The sequence below is a fragment of the Dermacentor albipictus genome, chromosome 1 (genome assembly GCF_038994185.2).
Source record: "Dermacentor albipictus isolate Rhodes 1998 colony chromosome 1, USDA_Dalb.pri_finalv2, whole genome shotgun sequence".
NCBI lineage: Eukaryota > Metazoa > Arthropoda > Arachnida > Ixodida > Ixodidae > Dermacentor > Dermacentor albipictus.
The window spans coordinates 371,197,712-371,223,990 of NC_091821.1; the positions used below are offsets into that span (position 1 = coordinate 371,197,712).

General features: G+C 44.8%; 1 protein-coding gene across 1 annotated transcript in view; it reads right to left on the reverse strand.

Annotated features, from left to right (window-relative positions):
* Window positions 1-688: 688 nt before the first annotated feature.
* The window catches only part of MnM (myomesin and myosin binding protein), a 60,987-nt gene continuing 35,396 nt past the window's right edge, over window positions 689-26,279 (reverse strand). The window contains exons 14-21 of the mRNA XM_065434669.2: window positions 25,755-25,878; window positions 18,453-18,579; window positions 16,605-16,786; window positions 15,158-15,226; window positions 8,194-8,281; window positions 5,552-5,634; window positions 4,814-5,018; window positions 689-1,316 (exon numbers count right to left, since the gene is read on the reverse strand). Coding sequence (XP_065290741.1) covers window positions 1,217-1,316; window positions 4,814-5,018; window positions 5,552-5,634; window positions 8,194-8,281; window positions 15,158-15,226; window positions 16,605-16,786; window positions 18,453-18,579; window positions 25,755-25,878 — 978 coding nt within the window. The 3' untranslated portion in view covers window positions 689-1,216. The remainder of the gene's footprint in view (window positions 1,317-4,813; window positions 5,019-5,551; window positions 5,635-8,193; window positions 8,282-15,157; window positions 15,227-16,604; window positions 16,787-18,452; window positions 18,580-25,754; window positions 25,879-26,279) is intronic.

Below are 26,279 nucleotides of genomic sequence, written 5' to 3' on the forward strand. Positions count from 1 at the left end.
GTTGGTGCGGAAGCGTCCTCATGAACTCGCTCCTTGAAAAAGAAAATACAATAGTGTTTGCGTTCATGGCTTAATAAACTGAGTCAGTGCTGCTACTTCGTGAAAAGCTTTCCGTATAATCTTTAAGTCTTGTTCAGGAAGCATCCTGCTCCTTGTTTATTTTTTTTTACTTGATAATAATGGACATGACTAATTCATACGCGTGTATCTTTCAAAGTACTAATGTGGCTCCGACTAGGAAAACGTCCAACGCATGGTAACGCTCTATTCTCATTGTGCTTGCGCAAGTGACGCTTAAGCAAAATATGGCCGCCATGACGTGTTTTCGGATTCGCAGGCACTTCTGGCATATACAGACCTCAAGAGGACCGCCTTTTAGGTCTGTGCTTGTCACTCAGAAGGAATCGTCGCTGGGGTGTAGACTTGAGCACCACTTAATGCCGGTATTGAGCCATTTGTATGCAGGAAAGATAATGGTGGCTTGCCGTCCAAATTTGCAGAAGTTGAACCTAACATTCGACACTTCGGCAGTTTCGAAAGATTTTACTACACCAGAATGAGGGCCCCAATAAGAATAGATACTTTGAAATTGGTGACACCACACTAACGCTGGGGCTCTGCCGCGGAATTCAAGAACTGAAAGCTTAGGCTTCTTTTTCTTTTCCATTATTCAACCTCCTACGTGAAATTAAACAAAAACACAATTTAAATATATTTTATGAGTCTAAATCTTACAAAGTGTTTTTATAAGTGCCCCTTTAACACACATGTTTCCACCTCGAAGCAATTGTTCTGCATTATTGGGGCATCGGGTGAGTAAAAGTAACTTCTCTCACACCTCGGTATACTCAGTTCTTTTGTTTCTTTTACAAGGAACCGTCAGGCAGAAATAAATTCATATCTTTATCTGAGGCATACGCCACAACACGGAGCAAAACTTCATACTTTGCCCTCCTTTAATTATCAGCGTGCTGCATGTCACCGACTTGAGCATGGAGGAGCGGGCAGCGAAACACGAAAGGGAAAACAACACTGCTGGCAGTAGTAATTATGCGCGCAGGGCGGCGTCGGTCCACAATTCCGTCGATCAGAAAGTGAAACGAGCGCGCGGCAGAACTGGGGGCGTACTATATAGTTCCACCATTGCACGGCACTGCAGTCCGTCGTTGAGGCAGCCACTCTTTTTTCTTCGACGACAGTTCGTTGCTCCGGATCATCACTGCTGACGCCAACGCCAGTTCTTCAGTTCGGGCACGGCAATGGTAGGCTGTCCCCATCCGTTCTTGTTGCCAGCGCTAACTTGGAACACGTACTCTCTGCAGTGGAATAAATGACAGTGTAATTACATGTGTTGTGTGTTTTGGCTATTCAAGATATCTGTCTCTATATATGCGAATGTGTACCGAACTCATGCACAAAACTTTGCGGTTCATTTACTGTTAGACTGTATAGTTTTTATTCATCTGGTGTTATACTGAGTGCCATATCTTGTGGCATTAGTCTCCCTTTTGGCGCATATTTGTTTCCTTTGCTAAGTGACGAGGAATAGCCGGTGCCGCAATAAACACCCCGACCTCTCCTAATATTAATTTCAATAAAGAAAGAACAGAACGTGGTGGCAGCATTCATAACAACTAATTTTACCATCATTGTAGAGTTTCGTCTAATTGTGTAAGCCATCTTCGCGTTTGTCGACAGATGCGGCCACCTACAAAATTTGGTGTAAAACATAAGAATCCTTCCACCCTGGCGCACGCATGCGCCATAGTCATGGCCACCGAGCCACGCATCTGCTCATTCGTTTGTTTGTTTTCAGCCAGACGTAGCGACATGCATGGAAGCTACATTTCTCAAATCAAGGGCCCTATAACGTAAAACTATTCCAATATGTTTCTATTCCAATCTCCTGACGTCAAATTTGCGTAACCACCGACGCAAGCACCGGGCGGTCACCCGCAGGGTTGTCTGAACACACCAATAAAACGCTCTCCTCGTTCATAGGAGGTCACTTTTGTTTCCTTGAAAAACGAATAACATTGCCTACACTGAGCGGCTTGTCGTATCTAAATGGCTGACAAGAGGAGAGGAGAACGCTCAAGTGGAGAGGGATTTGATGGGGCAGAGCCAGTGCACTGAAAATCGATAACCGGATGAAGAGGGTGGTGCAGGCGTCTGCGACTGGTCGGCTTTCCCTTACCTAGCTTGCGGTGGCTGGTCGAAAATCGCGGCGGCATGCAACGGAAGCTTAAGAATGACGCTAAAAGGGACGCTCAGCAAAGAAGAGTTGGCAGAATGAGGTGGTAAACGTGCCAAAAGTGCTCGAAAACGTTTTATGACCACGCAAGAAGTTTTATTATGCGCAAATAGACCCATGCTCTCCGGCAGGTGCAAGTAGCCAGCGCCTGAGCGATCGGCGGCAGCCATCTTTTGTTCCTTTCGGAACGGGGCAGCCTGCGGCTATTCAGAAGAAAATTCAGTTTTGTTCGGCATATTATTGCATCTTTAATGCGTACACGCCACTTTGACGCGGTGAGTTTTCGCGGTTTTGTGACGTCGCGTGACAGGCAGGTGAAATGGCTGCAGCCCGAAAACTTTTGACCAATAGCCGGAGGCTAACGGCGAAAAGGCGTCGAATAAGAAATAACTGTTTTTCTTTTTTCTGTCAAATAATGTATAATCAGTGTGTACACATCATATCAGATGGGGAGGTATCGCGGTTTTCGTGACGTCGCGTGACAGACAGGTGAAGTGGGGGTGGTCGAAAAAAGTTTTTAACCAATCGTGGGGGACTCATAGCAGAATTGGAATAGAAAAGTTTGGAATAGTTTTACGTTATAGCGCCCCAAACCAAGTGGTAGGAAATTCCCCTTGCAGGTCTACGAGTGTTTGTTCGTCTCGTGGTTAACTGGAGATTTCGAGAAGTCTCGTACTCTCCGATGAAGTAAGTTAAGCCCCGTTGGGTGGAAGCATTGTTAGGTTGCTTCCAGAGTTAGTAACTCGAGAAAATTGAGTTAAATTTGGGAGAAGTACTTCGTTTCGCATAGAGGATATGCCAGCACGCCGTGGTATTTGGGCTGCAAGAATGCAGAAAGACAGTTGACATAAATATCTAGAGAGTTTATTACTGTGAAATTTAGAGTTAGGAGACATTTTAGACGGTGCAATAAGGTGGCCAACAGCGCGCCCAAGCACCTGTGTACTTCTCGGCTGAGCCTGTGGCAGTCTTCTTGCGCTGCCTCATAGCTTTCGTAATTAATACGTCGCTTTCCTGCGTAGCATTCTCGCCTGAGTCAATTTTCGGAGAAAATCTTTTATGTCATGGTTCTGAGAAGGTCGTGATAGTCAAGTCCTCAAGAGTTACGCATCTGCCGGGAAAGATTACAAAGAAAAAGAAGACGGAAATGAAGGCGACGCCTTAATAATGCACTAAGCTTATTTTGCTACCCACTAGAGAGCTCTAAGAATATGATTTATTTATTTATTTATTTATTTATTTATTTATTTATTTATTTATTTATTTATTTATTTATTTTCATTACTGCTGCTCTCAGCTGAGAGCATAGCAGGAGGGCAATGCAATATGCGAAACGTTTACAAAACAATCAAATATGTAAACAAACGTAGGAAATAAGCGGTTACACTAAGGCACTGCAACAACACATACTGGTTGCATGAATGTAGACAGTGAACATCGCTCTAGTGTTATTGAAGTTTAACAATATTGATATTATAAACTAACAATTTCAAAAAAGAAATCTAGTTTTTGTTGCCTTCAATTTTATTAGCAAATTCCGAGAATGATTTGGTGTTTGTGATAGATGGGGTGCAGTTGGTTCCATTCTCTTATAGCAAGCGGAAAGACAGAATGTTTAAATATTTCATGATGGTAGGAATATTCAATTAGTTTGTTTGCATGGTTTTGACGTATAAGTCGAGTGTCGTAAGCGAAGTGTATTTGGACGCGTCTATCTTGAGATTGTTGTGAAGTATCTGGAATAAAAAATTGAGGCGGACTTCTTTCGCTCTATCTGCTAGCGTTTTTAGATTAAATGCGGTGAGAAGGTTATAGATTGAATCTGTGCATCTGTGCGTCTGTACCTGTTATGTACAAACCTTATGGCTTTTCTTTGCACTGCCCTCCAGCTTTCTTAAGTTAGTCATTGTATTCAGAAACCAAACCACGTTGGCATATTCTAAAATCGGCCTTATGAATGTCTTATAGGCGAGCAGTTTAATTGGAGTAGGCGCTAGTTTTAGGCACCTTTTAAGAAAAATAACTTACGTAGTGCTGCTGCGGTAATGTTATCGATGTGCGGGGTCCACTTAAGGTCTGCGGTAAGTGTCGAACATAAATATTTATGTTTGTTAACTTTAGTCAGCACGGTGCCATTGAATGCATAAGCGAAGTTAGAAGGATCTTTTCTTGTAGTCACGGTAATTACGGCGAATTTTTTTACGCTAATTGTCATAGAAGCTAAACGTAGGAACACAGCCATTTGCGGCACGATTCGCTTTCACCTTCAGTAGCATTGGATTGGGCAAACATTAATAAAAGTCTTGCAGGATGCACTACAGCGCGTAGTGGGCGTCTCCCACCATCAGTAGAACTGCCTTGAAATTCACCAGGCTAAGGATTCATTTTCGTCAGTGGATTAAGTTAAGGGCTGTGTGTTGGTGTGTGTATATATATACACACACGCTGGGGCACTTCTGAACACTAAAAGTGTTCGGAAATACACAGACGACGCCGTCTGTACTGTCGACTCGAGTCACGTGAAAACAGTCGCTGCTTAGCCCTTGAAGATGAACTCACGTCTGTGGCTTGAGTCCGAAGATATCGCAGAGGCATATTCGCGACGTGGTTTTGTCACGCCACTGCTTGGAGGGCACCTCACGGCACTGGATGCGGTAACCCGTGATGGGCGAGCCGCCGTTGTAGATCGGCTTGGTCCACACCAGTGTCACTGACGTCGGCCCGGTCTCTGTCACCACGGGGTCCAAGGGAGGCCCAGGGACGGCTGTCGTAACGAAAGTATTACGTGCACTGCCGACCCTATCCGGGGGTTGCTTACTACGACAACACCTAGATTGAACTGCTCGAACAACGTTGCGGAAATGTATATAAAAAGTTGTGTTCTATACATAATAAAAGTTCAGCGGACAATAGAGGCTTGGATGTATCAACAGTGACGGATAAAGCAATGTCAATAAAGGGAAGTTGTCTTCGTAAGGGCAGCAGCCGTTTCAAAACATCAAGGTAGCAAAAAGTTGCTGCTTTGACGAAAACAAGTTCCCTTGTCGAAATTTTGGCTCCGGCGACATTCCTTGTTCCACCACTATTCAACGAGCATTACGCTTCCGTGCATGCGCAACTGCGCTACTGGTGAATGCGAAACATTTCGATTTATTTTTCTTTACTTTTTAGCAGAACAGGCATTAACACTATAGCATCAAACAAAATTGGTCATCATTCATCATTGCATCATTCATTGGTCAGCAGGCGTCTGGCATTGAGTACCGTAAGTTTAACGCATCGTACATGCATACTTACAAAATGGCTCGCGAGTTGTGCGTGGGACGTCTTCTAAGTAATTGAGACCCAGCATTCCATACGTCTTGAAGTGGCGTCTAGGCCTGAGGGAAAGCGACGCATATTTGAGAGCTTTTTATGATATACTTGTCGTGCACAAATAAATTTTATATTATTAGCGCATAAAGTACGCTCATGTTTCAAGCACCCCAGTTGCATGAAATATGGTGGGGATGTTTTGTTAAAGAAGGGATATTTAGTTGTGTTAGTGTAACTAACCTCCAAGCTACTAGACAAATACGATATGTACAAACATAGGTACATGTACATAGGTAAAGTGAGAGTGATCTGCGATGCTTGGAAAGAAAAAGCCACACATTGCTCAAATATCACGCAAGAATGGTATAGGTGCAGACGCTTTCTCTAGCATGTGCGTCCAAGCATTCAGAATTAGAGTTTTAGCTGAACGTTTTTCCGTCCTCTCCGCTCATACCGGCATATTCTAGCAATATTTACAAAGTCACATAGCGGGAATGCTATAGTGCGCTTGCGCACAACACTCATGCCGGCTGCGGAGAATGCGCCCACTTGGTTTCTTTGTCGTTTAGCAGCCTGTCGTTCGTGACTCGGCAAGACACACTCATCATATACGAAATCTGCATAAATCCCTGCGGTGTCTAACCGTGTCAAATCTCCCGCATTACGTATGAGCGCACTTTTTTCTAACATTTAGTTAGCAAGAGGCTGTGTCCTATTCCCCCGCAAGTCGACGCTGCTATTTTTGCTTCGGGGACGACGGAGACATGCACCTGGAAACTGTTTATGACGAAAAAAGATACAGGCATAGAAACAACGAAAGCTGAGTTTTAATGTCAAAGCTGAGTAAACGCCAATTCTTTTGATCGGGTCTGAAAGCAACGCGCGGTCTTTGAGACCAATATACGAAAAGAGAAACAGTAAAGTAGAGGAATAAACGAATGTTTGTGCGACGGAGGCAACGGCGTGAGTACTGTCAACTTCAGAAATGCCCAGAAAAAAGGTATAAAAATTTGTGCATATATTCGTCATACGGGCGAGTCATTTTTAGGTCTGTCTGAATCTTTATAAATGGCCTGTTGCAGATAACATAATCATAGTTCTTGAGCTGGATTATTCAGAGGCGGAGACTACTTACCCTAGGAATCGAAACACATATTCCAAATAATTAATGTCTTGATTAATAAATTTAAGGTGCATTTTGCAATTTACGAATTACAGCTGGTGAGCCTACAATGCGTATCCACTTGAAATTTATTTCTAGAGTGGCACCAGTTTGGAGATGCGCTAAATCAAACTCGCCGTAAGATTGCACTAATGTTTCGTTTACTTCTTTAACAAAACGCTCTTTTATCCATTGAAGCGCAAAAGTAACTAGAAGGCCCATGCATTTCATCCCACACTTTGGGAATTATTATCTCGAAACTGGTGTCGTCCTGGAAATTAATTTCAGATGGATACGTCTTGCAAGCTCACCGGCTACAATTCGCAAATTGAATATGTGCCGTAAGCTAATTAATTAAGACGTCCATTACTGAATTTCTCTTAATTAGTTTGATATGTGTTTAGATTTTTCGTGCCATTAATGTTATCTTCTTTGAATAAACCAGCTTAAGGACAATAATTACGCTATCGGCAACATGCAATTTTCAAGAATTGTGGAAAACTTAAAATTATCATCCCGTAAGCAGAGTTGCGACTGGGGCAATGCTATAGATCAGGAAGGCCTATCTTTCTTTTAATCCTAGTTGCAACATTGAGCAAATTGTGCGTCGCGCTGTAATAAAATTGTGACAGACAGTTTCCACGGACGTTGAAAAGCCTTCACAAAGGAAATTCACTGGCGGTTACGATACTCCAAATGGGAAATTTGAAAGCAGCTCTATATCTGTTTTGAGGCAAGGAAATTGAAAGGGACATGTAGCAAAGTCGGCAATCGTTGAAAATCTGAGCTGCGGGTCAAGCGCGTCGGCTTTTATTCATGATTCGTCGAAGGTTCCAGTGTAATCGCTGGTGCCGTTCGGCTACAAGAAAGTACCACACCATTCGCGCCGCGCATACAATCATATTACAAAGCAATCGCAGAACACGACAATCCAAACAAGCGCGAATGAGACCAAACCAAGGAAACCAAACAAGCACAAGCGAGAGCTGACGCGAGCAGACGATAGTACGAAACGAGCGGTCCGGCTGAGATCAGATACAAGTACGCATCGAGCGGTCGGGCGGGTCCGCGTGAAACCAGTTTCCCGCGCACGTTACTGAGGGGGCCGCTCTCATTTGTCTCCACCACTCGCTGCTCGCGTCTTTCATCTGCCACTCCGCGTTCACTCTTTCATCTTTCGCTGTTGCGCTCATTAGCTCGGTTACGTCGCCGACGCCGCCTACGCTCGCCGGAGGAATGGGTCATTAAAAGCTGTGCCTAAAAGCTGTCATTTAGCCCCAATGCCCGTCTGTAATTCCCAAAGATTGCAGGGTGACCCCAAGAACTGTAGCGCGTACTTTCTTTGGGAGTCGGTCACTAATCAACCAGGGCAAGCAAGAATTTCAGAGATTTTTCATTTAAACCAGAACTATGAAACTTTGACAATTAAGAAAAGAAGAACGTATGTTTGCATTTCACTTACTTGTAGTACTCTTCCTTGTCTTCCTCAGGTGGTAGCTCGTACTGGCGCCTAGAAATTGTCGACGCTTGCTCAGTGGCTGCTTCTGACTCTGGTGTAAAAAACACACCAGGAAACGTGAATACTTTGAAAGATACATGTCAAGAAAGGTCATTTGACGGGAAATATAAGGTCGTTTTGTTCTGTGGCACAAGGGCTTGAATTATGTTGTTCGCGCTGTTTCAGAGACTTCGACTGCGAATATAACCTCTAAACAACTCATATGGATGTTTCAAATACGCACCGTACGTCGCTAGACATTCGTTATTTCTGTAAAAGGTTGTGAAGAGACCCTGCAAGTGACCAGATCTGTCATCGAAGACTCCTCCAGTTCCCCCCCCCCTTCTTCTTTTTTTTTTGCATGCCATTCACACCGAAGCCGAGGAGAAATGCGAGGAGCGTTGCCCAAGTCAATTTACAAGGCTTTCTACTACTTGAAAAAAAAATCTTTACAGAGACAGTAGTACGTGTCCCCGTGTCAGTAACATTTGCGCAAGCAGATGCGTCGAAGGTGCCGACAAGTACTGATTGCTTCACGTTTGCTCGAAATATCGATGTTATCACGTTGCCAGTGCAAGTTTATGTATGTTATTTTTGTGTGCACGGCGGTACAATGAACAGGGCTGCCAGTCAAATAATCTAAGATTTCCTGCACGACAGTGAAACCTGATGTAGAGAATTGATCTAGCAGAGCCCAAACTTAACCACGCTTTTTGTTTTTAATCTTACAGCCGCTATCTCGGTGAGCTCGTGAATCCTACATGTTTTCGGATAGTGGTGCACTACTTCCCCTACTCGACATTTGTTGACAGGGTCCCGTGAACACCGCGGCGATGTTGTGTAAGGCAATGCGCATGTGACATGACGTCCATTTTTTTTTTCAATCTTTCCTCTTGCTGCACGATAGCCTATATCGGACGTTTGAGCGAACACTTTCAGACTTTTTTTTTTAAACTGCCTGTGGCAGATACCACAATACTAGTACACGAGTGGGTCTACTCAAAGAAGTGGACATTTCTTGAACAAAAAATTGAAAGGCGTCATCAAGCAATTGACAAAAATACACTAATTACGTTTTAACAAATTACCTTATGGCACATATTGCAATTTACAAATTCTAGCCGGGCAGTTTGCAAGGAGGATACACTTGGCACGAATTCTCAGGATAAAATCAGTTTCGAGATATTATTTCCCGAACTTTGCGGAGAAATGCATTGGCGTTCCAGTTACTTTTGTGCTTCAACGCATAAAACGACGTTTTGTTGAGAAAGTAAGTGGAATGACAGCAGTGGTATAGCCAGAAATTTCGTTCGGGAGGAGGGGGGGGGGGGGGGGCGTCACCTTGAAGCTTGGCCTCCTCCTCATAGAATTTGTCGAGGGATCAAATACATTAATAATAACTGCATTGCCATTGCCATATATGCTGCACCCGAAAAACGCTACGTACTGCCTAGACAAGTAAAATGTTTTTTTTTTTCATAAAAGAATATACTCGTATGTCTAAAAAATGTTGGCCAAAATAACTGATATCAATGCTTCCATGTTTTCTCTGTATTTAATATGTAAAGAAAACATCACACGAACTTTACAACTATATCAGTCTGAAACCAGCAAAGCACTGCATGCCGCTGATATGAAAAATGTAAAGGCCGTAAAATGAACAAGTTCAGGACATATATTTTAATAAAACCTTGTTAACATCCCTGCTTTCTTCTCATTTGCATCTCTCTCTCTTTCTGTCGTTCAAGAACCTTCTTTGCATTTTTTGTACGTGCGACGACCAGGGAAAATTCTCAATGACGCTGTCCTCTGTTAGAATGTATTGCGCGGGAGCCGCTGTCACCGGTCGTGTGTTGGGAGTAATTGCACCGAAATTATAGCCGCAACAGAGAGCACAATATAAAAAGCAGTTCTACACGATATACGAGGGCGAGTCAAATGAAAGTGAGGCAGTGCGAAAATATGACAAACTGGGTACTTCATGAGCATTTCGACATATGTTCCATTGACTAACGAGTCGCGTGATTCCCGTCTCATAAAACTCCTTGGGTTTCTGCTTCAAAAAGTCTGTAACTGACTCTTTCACGTCATCGTCCGACACGAATCTGGTTCCCTTGAGCTGTTTTTTCAAAGGCTCCAAAATGTGAAAGTCACAAGGAGACAGGTCTGGGCTGTATGGCGAATGTTGCAGCGTTTTCCACTTGAAATTTGCCAATTTTGTATTAACCACATCAGCGACGTGGGGACGGGCATTGTCGTAGAACAAGATGACCCAATTCCTCAATTTTCCTCGTCGTTTCTTCTTGATTGCGACACGCAGCCGATACGACGTTTCACAATATCGGAAACGATTGATAGCTTCTCCAGGTTTAGCAAATTCGGTCACTAATGGCCCCTGACGATCGAAAAAAGAAAGTCAATGCCTTTCCGGCCGAAATGACGGACTTTGCTTTCCTTGGGGGGGAGGGGGGGGGGGGGGTGATTTCAAATGTTTCCACTGTAATCTTTGCCGTCGTGTCTCAGGCTCGTAGTAGTGGCACCATGATTGGTCCCCGGTCACAACTGCACACAAAAAGTAGTCACCCTCATTGTGACACCGGAATAAATGAGTTAGGGCTGCGCCGAACCTCTCCGTCTTCTGGCGGTGGTTCCAAATGTTGGGCATCCATTGCGCACAGAAGAGCCGATAACCGAGATGGTAATGAATTATGGTGGCACCCGAACCGTGACAGATGCTCACACGCCCTGACTATTCATCGATGCCTATCCTCCGTTCTTGCGTAATCAGCCTTTGCATTTTTGTTGGGGGTGATTGCACGGTGGCTTTGGCCCGGTCTTGGATCATCTTTACAACTTTCCCGTCCTTCTTTGAGCCGTTCGCTCCAACGCATCACAGTGATCAATGAAATGCAATGTTCAACGTACGGCAGCCATACGGCGACTAATGTTTTGGGGGGGAAACATCTTCAGCTGTCAAAAACCTCACGACACCACGCTCTTCAACTTTTGGAGTGTCCATTATGACACGCAACCATGTTCAAGCTAGTGTATGAGAGCATTAAAGAACCTTTATCCTCAGACCTGCGTGTCACTTTTGTAAATGAGAGATGCCTGTGTGCTACGCGTAAGCCTCGCAGATAATGAACCGACGCATTTTTGCGGGGGGTGGGTTGGCCGAATCTCATTTTACTCGCCCTTGTACATTAGAAATCCGAAGATACAATGGAATATACAAATGCGAAGATACAGCTTGACAAAGGGCAAAAAAAGGGTCACTGGAAACAAAGTTCACCGCACGTATACACAAAACCTCGCAACAAGATATTTAAATATGCGTATAAGTCTGCAATAAATCTACATATCTAAGAAGAAGTCACTGCAAATAATGCGTCACACACGGCAGATAAAGATGTTGCGCAACCACAGATCCACAGATCACATCACCCCCTCCCTCCACTCACCCTGATGTATCGCTCACGACAGAAGCGGCGCACTTCTTCCCCACATTTCTCCCTTGCGCACACAAGACTGAGCCACCTCCACCTTGGTCGGTTCACCCATTCCACCCCCCACCCCCCCTTTACGCTTTCACTCGCATATACAGCATGCGGCTCGCGGTCACGATGTTATCGCCCTTGGACTGTATACGTAGTATGATGGCGACGGCGACTGCAGGAATGCACCTGGATTGTCCATATAATTGCTATCGCAATAATATAATAAGAGTATCCAGTAACTGAAGCATCCCGTGGCCCATTGCTTTCCGCAAAGGAAGAAGTAACAAAATGGAACTTTCACCATGCAACAATGCGCTGCGCCGCAACGATGTCCTTTTTTTTTTTGTGGGGCCGGGGGTACCGAAAAGAAATAACGCAAAGGAAAGCATGTTGGGCCAATCTAATGCCTACTTTGGGAACTTAGTGTGGCTACTGGAGGAATATCAAAGAAAACATGAGACCCTTGATCCACAGAGAATGATACGCATGCTGCTCGGTATCCTACACCAGGGAGACAAAATTTTCCACAGAGGTTGCGTTCAAGCGAACGCGTTGCAATCCCTCGAGTCCCCGCAGTGATGGCGGCGAGCGTCCACGCATTGTTTCTTTTTCTCGTCTGCTAACTAGAAAGGGACCAAAACTCTGCCAGGCGAAAATCCACTAGACCAGAGAAAGAGGAGCGTGCGCCGAAGTGTGCCACGCGGTGGTCTGGGCAACACGAGAAAAACGCATGCGCTTTGCCTGGTTCGGCAGCTCGCGGGTACCGAGAAAAAAAAAAAGAAATTCTGAAGAGGCTGAATGTGTCCTTGCGAATGAAAGTCGAAGTAGAATAATAATTGGGAACGTAGTTACTTTTCCTGGCTTTAGTGTCTTGACGTGGATGCTTTGGCGCAGGTGAAAAAAAATGTTGATGTTCTTTTCCGTGACATGACGGCACAAAAGAACCACCACAACGCTTCGTCTCATCGGACCTCGCTGCGTGCTTTGTCAACTTGTGTGATAATGTGTTCGTTTAGCTTATCTCATTGTATCGTCCGATGTGCGACTTTAGAAAAATCAACTCACTTTTGGCGTCAAATGTTTAAAGCAATGTTAAACCCACAAGGTTCCGGAATTGACAATCTAAAGCACGACTTTTGAAATTTCGATGCACCTTTCACATCGAAATTTCATGAGAACATTATTCCTATAAAGTTTCGGAATCGAAATCCATGCACTCCGTAGATACCGCGACGAGCCCACTCGCCATCAAAACGCCTTTGAAACTTTGTGCTCCGATGGAGCTCCTTGCGGGCGTTACGATATATGACTCCCGGTGCATAGGCGTTGCCGCGAAAGCGAGCGTTATTTCAGTGTTCGCGCTGAAATGTCTTTTTGAATACGAAAAGGACATCCTAGCTAAAATTCAGCATGGTTGCGGCGCAGGGGTCTGTTTTTGTTCGGCGGCGCATGACAACATGAAAACATTTAGGGGGTGGGCTGAGGCTGAAGCCCCATAAGTCACCCCCTCCCACCGGCTACGCCCCTATATTTACCGCAAGTTTGACGGCGCGTATCTTGTAAATGGTGTCACAATTATTTTCAAGTGGATATGCCTTGCAGTCTCATCCGCTAGAACTTGTAAATTGCAATATGTGGCGTAAGATCATTAGCTCAAAGCATAATTATGCAATTTCGTTAATTAGTCGATTATGCATTAGAATTTTTCGTACAAGTAAATGTGCGCATCTTCGAGTAGACCAGCTCACGTATTAGAATTGTGCTGTCTGCCACAGGCTATCTGTAAAGCTAGCTTCCTGAAAGCGTTCGTCGAAGCACCCTGCATATGACTGCAAAGTGCTATAAAAGGGCGCCTACCTTTCTCCCATTTAACAAGGTCATTGCAGCATGCCGCGATAAGATGATCTGGATTGCCGGCAGATCTTAATTGCGGCAGTTACGCCGAGAAACTGCAACTATGGGACAGGAAAAGAACTAGCGCTAGGTATTCACGTGACTGCGTTATTTTTCGTTTCGCTTTCTTTCGGTATTGCCCACTTATATGTCTGCGTCAGCTTTGTCCAAAATATACCACTCACATTGCAGCTCTTTCTGTAGTTTTAGTAGATGCACGCGTACTTGAGCATCTCTATAGCTGTACGGTTTCTGCACTTTAAGATATCCAAATGGGCCGTCAGTAGCTACGAGTAGTTAACCCAGCCGTTCTCTAGCGATAGATATTGTAACTTGACGTAACGAAAGAAAGAAAGAAAGGAAGAAAGAAAGAAAGAAAGAAAGAAAGAAAGAAAGAAAGAAAGAAAGAAAGAAGGAAGGAGGGAGGGAAGGAAGGAAGGAAGGAAGGAAGGAAGGAAGGAAGGAAGGAAGGAAGGAAGGAAGGAAGGAAGGAAGGAAGGAAGGAAGGAAGGAAGGAAGGAAGGAAGGAAGGAACGAAGGAAGGAAGGAAGGAAGGAAGGAAGGAAGGAAAATTATGCACTGCGAGCTCACCGAAGCCACCATCTTGTTAAACCATACTTCTCGTACACCGTACTTCGCGTCTACGATAACCCACAACGCCTGTCCTTGTACGTCCCTTTACTCCCGTCCGCGTCTGTCATTTCCGAGCCATAAAGTGTTTCGGGACAGTTCGAACATGTCATAACTCCGCTGTTTTTTTTTATTACTTCCGTTTCTTAAAAGGGTTCGCATAGGCAACTACATGTGCGAGAGGCATCGCCTGCGCCATCATAAGGGTGAACTATATTCGCGCTTGCCCGACGGCATCTACGGGCGTTAATCATTCAGGTGTCATCTGAATTAGGAGTAGGCGAATATTCGAAGTTTCTAATACCAGTCGAATATGACGCTGCAGCTATTGGTATTCCTATCCGAAAAGGAACTACTCAGTACTTTTGAATACTTGAAGCTAACCGAACATTTCGCAGCAACCGACTGATACTATATTGTCATTGTTCTCGGTCTGCTAAACAAAGTTTCGCAAATTATTAGAAGGAAAACAACGACAGGATTTTTTTAAGGAATGTGGAAACAAACAGTTTTGTTTTAGGTGTCCCGGTGGAAGCCTACTTTACAACCTGAGAATTTTGTTTGTAGTCTGTCATTTAGCGTTTTTGGCTGCTATAGTCCCAATATTATTTATGTGCATGCTATCTTCATAAAGACCTGGGCAAATATTCACAAAGCTTTTAACTCAGAAGTTAATTTTGCCATTGGCAAGCCGCCTTCGCTAAGCATGTGTCCGACATCAAAGTTGGCTAGAATTTCCTATTGCGAACAATCCTATCGTATGAGCTTTTCGTGAATACAGCTAGGCCTAGTCGTTTATAAATAACCTGGTGGTGGTTTCCAAGTGGGCCATAAGGTAAAGCCCCAGGCAGGGGTAGAGCGGTAATAACTATTTGTAAATGTGAATTTGTCTTTGGAGATGAACTTACGTCGTTTGCCTTCCACATGCATCTCTTCGAGGCGACGTCGTTCCTCCTGGAACTCGTCACTGCTTTCCTCTGGAAGCAAAAAAGTCGAGAAAGAAACTCTTGGTCAACTTCTTGAAATTTGATTGTCTCATGAATGTACACGTGAAAAAAATAACGAAACAATAAATAACAATAGAAAACAACCAGGCCCCATTTTTATTATATCGCTTTTCAATATGCAAGCGCTTCAGAATAATTTTCAGGGTGAAACAGGCACAAAGGGTTGCGCTGGCTGGGCTTTGGTCAATTAGAAACCTCTGCTATTAAATAGCACGGGCTTGAATGAGTTGAGTAAAGTTTCTTAGATTAAAAAACTGACGCCTGCTTCAGAAAGCAAAAAAAAATTACGTTCTGGTGTGTAGATGTCCACGAGAGTATTGCTGCTGTGGTAGTATTCTGCTGACATCCACAATGTCGATGTTTGTGAAAAAAGAAAAGTAGGTTCAGTTTCCTACAGTAACTCTGACTCTCTTTGTTTTAGCCGTTTGTTGCCGTGTCACCAGAACGAAATCCGAAATCCGAAACCTAACGCCAAGTTATTCCATATGTCTATGTGAGCCCAAAGAGCAATGATTTGATTGAATGAACACTGAATTGCGGGTAGAATTCTGTTTTTAACTCTAATAACAACTGCAGAGAATAAGCATTAGACGCCATATTTATCTCTTTGTTGAACATTTCCAAAATTACAAGACACAAAGGTGCCTACTGGGTATCATAAGCTTACGAGACCACGTAGCCGCGCCACATTTGCCGGCTGTCGACCCTTCGCGCTCCTACGTAAATCGCATGGTCTTCATCAAGTCGTATTATTATTTTTCCACGTATATCGAGCATGTCACGCTGATCTCTCTTTTCACAGGATGCCCACCATATGACCCAGCTTCCCTAACATCAGACAATCGGCCACTTGCATAGCAACGAGCTATAGGAAATCCTTACATAGAATCGATGGGGCTGGGCTTAAACGCCTGACATGTACCCCCACCCCTCAAGCCCTTCCATTCCGCATACTAAATATGTGTCTCACTGAGCTGTTCGTATTCGCGCTTCCTTAAATATGACAGCGACGAATATCATTTATTTCAACGCTATGCCCCGCGAGGGTACAGATCAGGAGCGTTAAGATAACCTGAGCGAATTACTGTAAAGGGCTGGCGTGTCACATCGAAAGAAAAGCAAAAGCGAAAATACACTGGAGAGTGCTGTCAGCCACTGACGGCTGCAGGTCGTTGGCTAAAAACAGGCAGCACGAGGGTGCACCTTGGGCAGGCATGTGTTTGCATTCTCCGCAGCCGTCTCACAAGATTAATTGAGCAACATTAAAGCTGCGGCAAATCGCATCAAGACGATGCTTTAGGGATGTCTATGGGCTACGCCTGTATTTGTGTGAACGCGTCTTGTGTACCTTGGCCAGCGATCCTTAGGATGCTGGTGGAAACAGCCGTTCCGGAGTCGTTCTCCGCGGTGCACGTGAAAACTCCAGCGTCCTCGGGAGAGACCTTGGCGATGCAGACCCGGCACACGCCATCCTTTGAGACGATCACGTCTGTCGTCAGGTTAGTGCGCAAAGGCTTCGAGTCCTTCATGCTGCGCGGGAACCGGAGGAAGGCGAGAAGCAAAGACACCAGGTGTTATCGCAAAATGAGTGCCTCAACTCGTTCAAGCTGAGTGTACGTTCCGCAATACCTGTGCGTGGGCGCACGCACCAGATAGGTTAGAGCGAAGCATTTCACAAGCGCTTTTTATACGTGCTATATTCGGGGAACTAGCTCCTGATGTAGTGCACGCATGGGAAGGGAGAAAAAACAACAGCGATATGACGCCAAATTGGTTTTTGAAGACCCCATTAAGGAAAGAAAGGAAGGAAGTCAGAACTGCAAGCGAGCTGAGGTGTAAGCGTGCGCTGTAATGTGGCCACGCATCTGATTATTACTTTTTTTTGCAGACACATAAACGCAGAACAGAACACAAAAAAGTTAGTGAAATGCCTCTTGAAGGCTCTTCTCGTATTTATAGCTTTCATAACGACCGTGCCTCACTTCTTGTGAGAGGATATTGGCTTTCACATATTCGATTGCTTTCGCGTGCCTTCGGTGCACACATGTAAATTTTCTCCGCGACAGCTGCGCGCGGTGGACGCCTCACGTCTGCGGAGCGAAGCGTAGCGCGGCATGCCCTTTCAGCACGACACCGTTATCTTTCCCCCCACGACTGCGTGAAGCTAAGGGGAGGAGCGCCGGTCATGCTAATCGGTCTCTCGCAGGCTAGAATCTCCATAGTACCGTCGTTAAGAAAGGTCGGCCAGCTCGAGGCAGATATAAGGACAACACATCGTTTTCATAAATTACTAATGGTTGTTGAAGATTAAACCAAGGAGCTTGATCTGCGCGGTACCCTGTTTCGGAGGAGCTTAGTGCTATAAGGAACTTTAAGGCAAAAAAGGCAAGAGGTAATGGTATACGTTGCTTTCGTATGAGTGAAAGGACAGATAAAAAATTTTGGCGCAGCACAAATTGAAGCGATTACGAATTCACATTAGCCTCATCCCCTAGCGTGGCTACTTCAGTTGCGTGAAGGAGGAACTACAGATGGAGCGCATTTCCGGTGTGTTTTCTGCTGGGCGCGGTTGCCCGGCGTTGACGCCCTTTATTTCACGTTGTGCAACGAATGTACTGCAATTTGCGTCGAAATACATTGCACAAAAATACCGAACAATGCAGATGCCCATGGCACTGACAGCGCCTCTGAAACATGCATGATCACAGAGTGCTGTGAATGATACGCGCTTATAAACGGCCCGTTATCGGTCATTTCGACTCTGCTAGCCATCGTTCTAGAATAGCGTCGAAGCAGCAGCAAGGCCCTTCATATAATTGCTACCAAGGAAACTTGCTTTGGTTTTAAGTTGCTTCAAAATTGGGGCAAGATGGTCTCAGTCCTGTAAAAAATGAAGATTGGCTGTTTAATGAACGACCAACAGAAGACTTGTTGGCGAAAAAGAAGCGGACAAAATTAAAAGTGACGAGTTATTAACTCTCAACCGGGAATAGGTGGCTCGTCTCATTAAATATCCTCTTTGCACTGGAGTAGAAGGCGTCCAAGCTTGCTTGCTATACTAGCAATTCACCCTATTTACGCCATTGCCTCATAGCCTCACGCGTGGGCTGACTTTGTCCGTGGAACAACTTGCTTTTTTTTTTGCTTAGGAGTGTATCTGCTGGCCTGATTGCGCCTAAAGAAAGGCTGCGCTTACACTTTGAGCGTGGGCGTAGGGGATCCGGTTGCCCTCCAAGAGAAGACAGCCCTCCCGCCTGGCCTTACGGTCAGGTCGGGGGCGCAGGACTCGAATTTCGGCTCCTCGGGCGTCTCTTCCCTTTCGCCTGAAAAGCGAAGTTTTAAGATTTTAGAGAAAGTGTAAGATTGCTGGAATGTGATTTTCCGTTTGCATGAGTATTTGATTTTCATGACGTCTCTAATTGTTTTTCGTGTGACATTGCGAAGCCGTTCGAAAACTCAATCTTCCTTTCTTTCTCTTCTCTTTTCTTTTTCACGGGTGACTATCTGCGAAGTACAGGCGCTCCCAGAATAATTCGGAACGCCGGACACCCAGCTGTTCGTCGGCGGAGCACGCCGGCGGATAAATACCAGAAAGATTTGCGCATGCGCGGTCTCCCTAGTGAGCAAGTTTCGCTCCCTAGTGCATCTAGATTGGCGTTGCCTTGCTCCAAGAAGGTAGCGCTAGGTTCCCTGGGCGAATGAATATCTAGCACAGCATGCATGCACCGTAATCTATAAATAAAGGCTCGTGGATTCCTTGTGGCGTATTCTCGCCATAGTCGACATGCCGTCTGGGAGATAGCAATGCTTTGCGTGATTACATGCTAGTGAGGCGGCTTGGCTACAGCGGTATCGCTGCCTTATTGTTCCACCGTGTTAGCCTGTCCTGCGAAGTATTAGCTCCTAGTAAAATAGCTCCCTATCCGTGTTACTACTAGCTTCGTAATACGAGGACAATTACCACTATTACACGACCCCTCTTAACGGATGTGTCTGCGATAGTGGCAATAAAAAAGTTTACAGTCTGAAATAACGTGGCACGTTCATCAAGGCCAATTTCACGCACAAGAACTCACTTCATGCAAAGGGCACTCTAATGAACTCTTCACGACTCTAATCATTTATTGGCGCACCCCGTTACGTGGTTCGCATATATTGTGCGCCAATCGATCACGAATATGGACCATTGGTAGCGAGTATCCTTACGTATTGATCGCGTGTCGGCGTTTGTTCGCGAAGATACTCATTTTCATGCTCATTTTATTCTGCTCAGAGGAAATATACACTGATAATCATGGGTAGGCTGTGTGAGCTGAATGCAAAAAAAATAGTAGGGAGAACATAGTAAATTTAATGACAGGAAGAACACTGGGTTTACTGTTTCCACAGTAAACAAAAAGAATCGAAACGTAACAGTTTCGTCTAAAGCTGTTGGCATGTTCCGCTATCAATATCTCGGGAATGCGCCGTCCACGTGAAGCGCAGATTGTACGCGGCGTGGAATTGGCTCGTAGAGCGCATCGACAAAGTCCCTCCTCTCACCAAGGCGCCTCCACTCGCGCGTTATGGCGAGCCAGAGCTCGTCGGCACTAGCCCCTCCCAGATTCAGCTTGCATAAACTTTCCTTCATCATGCCCAACACGTTCTACATAACATTGAAGTATGCACCTTTCGGAGGTCAGTCAAGAACGCGAACACCACGTTCTTGAAGAAGTTTTTCCACAGCTCTGGCGGTGTTCACCGAGCCCAGGTCTTGTTGGAACAAGTAGCAGCCATATTTAAATGGCCCTTCCAGGACGTATGGCAATAGGTGGTAGTCCAGAATTTCGCAGTAAGCTTTAGCTGTGAACGATGGGGACAGTCGGATTAGCGGACCGCGGGCCTCTTTGCTATTTGCTCCCCAAAAGTTGATAGAACAGCGGCCGCTGCTGTAGATCTCGTAAACATACCCAGGCTCGTATCTACACGAAAAGAAGGGTATAGAAAATGATCTTTTCAGATGAAATACCTTTTGCGCGTCCGAAGAATTTGTGCTTAAAAGATCAGAAAGAAAATGAAAATACCTGCAGTTATATGGTCTCCACACGCGGCGCTCTTGACCCCATCTAGATGAAAATGTCCTTTTCATCTGAGAATATGACTTCCTTACATTCTTCAGTCGTCCAGCGCTCATATGCCCTGCCAAACTCAAGGCGCCGGCGTTTTTGGCGCTCCATAACGTGTGGCTTTTGTGCCGCGACAAATCCACGAAGACCAGCCGCTCGCACGCGCCTTCTCATTGTTTCCTCACTGACGTGCACGTTGAGGGCTGTGTTGATCTGGCGGGCGCTCTGAAAAGGATTTGCAACGGCTGCAGCAACAATGAGAAGTCGGACTCTTCCGACGTGCATCGGTGTCGTCCCGATCGTGCTGCATCTTTGAGTCGGCCATCTTCATCCCTGTGTGCTTGGATTATTCGGTTGACCGCACTTTTAGACTTTCCTGTGAGGCGGCATATCTCACGTTGAGGTATAACTTGTGAACTGAGCTTAATTATATTTCTCCGCACATTCATCGGCACTCTTTTCGGCATGTTGCCTCGATAGGAATAGGGCGAAATTCGCGTAACTGTCATTGTTTCAATGTGTTCGTATCTCTTTATCAATCGAGCCGCCGATATTATCACGGTTGCATGAGATGAAAACACCGCCCTTTGCCAGCGCTAGTCACAGTCACCTACCGTAAATATTTTGGGCAAATGATAAATATGGCCCGCACGAAAAATGAAAAAAAAAGGGGTCCAAGCCCCCGAACATGCAGACACGAGCGCTTATGCTCCAACGCGAGTGCATACGCAGACACAGCTTGTCACAGACACCACCGGCCCAGCCTCCCTTGACAAAACGTTAAGGGGCACCTAGGGCTACCGTTTTGCAGACACACAACACAAACTAGATGCACCAGGGAGCCAACCTTGCTCGCTAGGGAGACCGCGCACGCGCAAACCATGGTACTACTTTTTCCATGGGCGCACTCCGCCGGCGAGCGGCCGCGTGTGTTGCGTTCCGAATTATTCTGGGAGCGCCTGTACTTTTGAAACACCTGTGGATACTAGAAGAATGTTTTCTACAGACTATACGTCTATAAGGAATGTAGCATGTATTATTTTTAGCCTTCTTTCTTCAGCGTAAGTGCTTACTGCAAAAGCTTGGTTGCGAACTGTTAAACAGCTTGAACATTTCAGTACACCAGTCATCACCCTTCATTTATTTAACAGTTTACCGCTGTGGAGAATCAGGTGACATATTGTGCTTGTTGCAAGTATTTCCAATCCATAATAAATTATTCTATGAATAAATCCAGTAAAAGAAAAAAAAGAAAAGATGTTATTGTTCTTCCTTTACTAGAGAGTTCTCGCGCGTCCGCTAATCTGATGAACGAAAGCGGACTGGGCATTTTACAGTATGAGCAGAGGCGCAAACAAGAACGATGATGATGATGATGATGATGATGACGACGACGATGGCGATGATGATGATGACGATGATGATAATGACGACGACGATGATGATGATGATGATGATTTAGTGCCCTCCGCATTGAAACGGGGCGGTGACAAATAGTCACCTAGCTTGCTTAATTTATACAGGTATGCTATACATGTTTTCTTAACCAGAATTTTTGTGTACATCTCCTTAATTTCTTTTCTCCTTGAAAATCTACCTTGCTCCACTAGCTGTGACTGTAAGATACGTATCAAACTCGCATCAATCTCGCCCCTGCTTTTTTCCCCTCCAATACTGTAAACGTCTCTTGCTTATCTCGACTGCTGACCGGTTGACGCTTCCGTCCACTTTAAGCCGAAGCGCTTCTGGAACGTGCACGCTACCTGCAGTTCTCACTGGGTGAATCCCTTCGTATTCCACATTTAGCGGTACTGTCAGTACTGACGGTATGCCTAGCAATCTTCTTTCAATCGCTCTTTGCGCGGGCCTTAACTTGTTTTCGAGCTTCTTGGTCAGTCTCCCAGTTTTTGCCCCATATGTCAGCACCGGTAAAATGCACTGATTGTACACCTTTTTTTCCAATGACAATGATAAGCTTGCAGTCAGGAGCTGACAATGTCTGCCGAATTCGTTCCAACCCATTTTTATTATTCTGTAAATTTCCTTCCCCCCACGCTAAACTCACTAGACCACAGTCATCGATATTCAGAATGTTTCAGACAGGGTCGTTCCCCTCGAGAGGCAGACTGAGCCGTTATTCACCAGAAGTAGAGCCGCAATGTCCGGATTGTGGCGAATCTTACTGCTCGCTAGCGCACATGCTTTGGCAATGCTCCGCGTTAAGCGGCACCGTGTTCACTAAAGAAGAAGACTGGGTGGACGCCCTGCAAAGCGACGACCACCAGACCCAGCTCCGGGCCGTCCAGAGGGCTCACGAAAGGGCGGAGGCTCACGGGCTTCCCGTCCCAACGTGGGTGCGGCCCGCGACCCCTGCCGCCCACTAAACCAAGAGTGGGTGGGGAGGGGTTCCTCAGGACACATTAAAGTTATTTCCTCCTCCTCCTTCCTTCTCATGACCAGGGCTCCCTGTGAGTAATTGACCTAGGTAAACGTACTCCTTCACAGACTCTAGAGGCTGACTGGAGATCTTGAACTCTTGTTCTCTTGCCCGGCTATTCATCATTATCTTTGTCTTCTGCATATTAATCTTCAACCCCACTTTCACACTCCATCTGCTACGGTCCTCAACCATCTGTTATAATTTGAATGCATTGATGCTGAATACAACAATGTCGTTGGCAAACCGAAGGTTTCTGAGATCTTTGTCGTCGATCCTTACGCCAAACCATTCACAGTTTAATATTTTGAATATTTCTTTCAAGTATGCAGTGAATAGCATTGGAGAGATTGTCTCTCTGCCTGATCCCTTAATTTCTTTAGGTATCTTCCTGCTTTTCTTGTGCAGAGTTAAGGTAGCTGTGGAAACTCTGTAGATATTTTCCAAGGTATTTACGTCAGTGGTCTCTACTCCTTGATTACGTAATGCCTCTATGTCTGCTGGTGTCTCTACTGAAACAAATGCCTTTTCATAATCTATGAAAGCTATAGAGATAGGCTTATTGCACTCTGCGAGTGCAATTATTGCACTGCGTATTGCACTCTGCGGATTTCTCGATAACCTGATTAATGACATGAATGTGATCCATTGTAGAGTATCCATTCCTGAAGCCAGCCTCTTCCCTTGGCTGACTAAAGCCTAGTGTTGCCCTTATCCTATTGGAGATTATTTTGGTATATTTTATATAATACGGGAAGTAAGCTAATGGGCCTATAATTTTTAAATTCCTTAACATCTCCTTTTTTGTAGATTAGTATAATGTTTGCATTCTTCCAGTTTTCTAGACACTTCGTATAAAGAGCCGCCACGTTTCCAAGCATTATGTCTTGGATTATGGCTTAGCTTGTAGTCGGTTGTCTCTATATATCTCCCTAAGCATCTCCACCAAATCGTCCTCTATTCCTTCGTGCCCTTCGTGCTTAAGAACATCCCATAACGATTCCCCGTCTACGTTGTCAAAGTCTCCTTTAATATCTAGAAATGCGATCAATAAAGATATATTCTGAGCTACTGAAACCTTTGTGCACTGGCATAGTACAAACATATTATCCTCTAAGCGCCTGCCTGGCCTGAAACGATTCTGCCGTTCCACCAGTACACCATTTTTCTCCACCAAAATTGACAGTTCCAATTTTATGACTTACGTTGCCATTCTATATATCACCGGCATTGCTGTAACTGGCCTGTAAGAACTCGTCTCGCCTGTAAGAACCTTTACCTTTGTGGATGAGGTTCATCTTGGTTTCACATGATCCAACTGGAATTTCCTTCGTTCTAATCACTTCCTCTATGGCATTAGTCGGTATTGCCTTGCTCTTTTGTCCGAGGTTTTTGATTAGTTGTATTGGTATTTCATCAGGTTCTGCTGCCGTGTTGCAAAGGACATGTTATTCTGTCTTTTTTTCTCCCAATAAAGCCTATCTATAGTAAATTTTATCTATCAGGCTTCTGTGTTGTTGCTGGATCTGAGTGAGTCTGAACTACGCTTTCTTTCGTGCCGAAGTCATCCCTATAATAACATCTGTGATGTGCCACAGCGTATCGTCTCCTTCATGGATGTTACCGTCTTCGTCCCTTATAGCCATTTGCGTTAGAGCTCCGAGTGCCCTTATATGGTTCCAGAATCTTTTTCGTGTCCGTATGTCTCTTTTGCGAATGTTACGCACCCAACTTTCACGTGCGCATTTAATTTTCTCTTGCGCGAGTTCACTCGCCACCCTTTTATTTTCTCGGTATTTGTTTCATCTACGGAGCACCTCTTCTTCGTGTAACCCCTGCTTCTTGGCTATTAGATGATCCCTAGACGCCTGCTTCCGCTCTTCTATAGCTCGCTTTATTTCCCTGTTCCACCACCTACGTGGTTTCCTCTTTTCAAGCCAACAATCCCTTTTTTTTTCGTGTATGTCTTACTTTCTCTTTCGTGAATACTTCTTTTTGGGCGAGTTGGTTCATATTGAAACATATGGGTAACGGCGCAAACAGACGATCAGAAGAAGGGAATGCGTGCGTGTCTCGCTTCTTGTGGTCGCCTTTTGCGCTGTTAGCCACATGTCTTATTTCCTCTTGCATTGCATCTACCAGTTCCTAATATTCCCAGGCTGCTGTGAGAAAAGCCTTCAGTTCCCTCTGTTCTTTCTTTTTTTGCGATCTCTGTTGCTTGCTCTTCATTTTAAGAAATTCTGGTGCTATTGGTTCGTGTTTTGCCCTAGTAACTATGTATATACATACATACATACACATCCTTACATATATACAGGGTGTCCCAGCTAACTTTAACCGGTGCTTAAATATATGCGAATGCCATGTTGCTGGAAAGAACTAAGGTAATGTTGTTTGCCGTCGCTAGGAGATACTCAAATATTTTTTTCATTCCGCCTGATTAGATAACTAGCCTTAAATAATTAATCAACTTCTCGAATATTATAGTTACATGAAAAGAGTCCATGAGAAAATTGCAGAGGGACATGAAGAACTCATGACACAGCCTTCCATTGCTCAATACGTGCTGCATAAAATTGTTTTTCCAAGCGTGAAAGAAGCCCGCGAATACATGCAAAGTTCCTGAAGCGGCCAGTCGCGCGGCAATGTAAATATATATATATATATATATATATATATATATATATATATATATATATAGTGTGTGTGTGTCTAAGTATCATTAGTTTCTATCTACATCAGTATGTGAACGGCCTGCGCGTTGCAGCCACCTGGTGGCGCCGTGCACAACCAGACAAAGCTAACATTGCAGTTATCAAGTGTATTTTACTTTGCTGCTCGTGTAAGTTTTCGATTGACGTCGTCGCGTTGCTGCAAAAAACAAGGAGTTATGACACCACCCACTTCAGCCTCTTCCTCAAGGTGCCTCAAAGGCATGTTTTTCTTGTCGCCTTACCTGTGACTCGGAGGTAGGCACTGGTGGTAGCGTCTCCGTAGGCGTTAACAGCGTGACATGTGTATTCAGCAGTGTCATCTGGCTTCACGTTGTAGATCTCAAGGCTGCACATCCCAAATTCTGTCTGTATTGTAAAAAAAGCAGCCGTTCGTACAAAGGAGTTCACAGTAATACACCGACACAGGCAAGCATATCTCCTATTGTATCTTTATCACGGATTCTGCCGCGTATTGTTGCACTTGATCAATAAAGTTTTAAAAAAGAACAAAAGGCATAAGTAGACTCATACAACTGAACACAAACACGCACAGAAAACGCAGACGCGCTTCTTGCGATAATTGCGACAACTTCCTTGCTAGCATATTAAATACCATCTTTACGCACCGAGAAATACATCCGCTTTTCACGTGCGCTGAGCAGCAGGGAAAGCTTGCATCTGCTTGAAACAGGGAAGTTATGGGACGCTAAAGTATTCATAGAGCTTATTTCGTGATCGGCCTAAAACACAATTCAGATTGTGTAGCA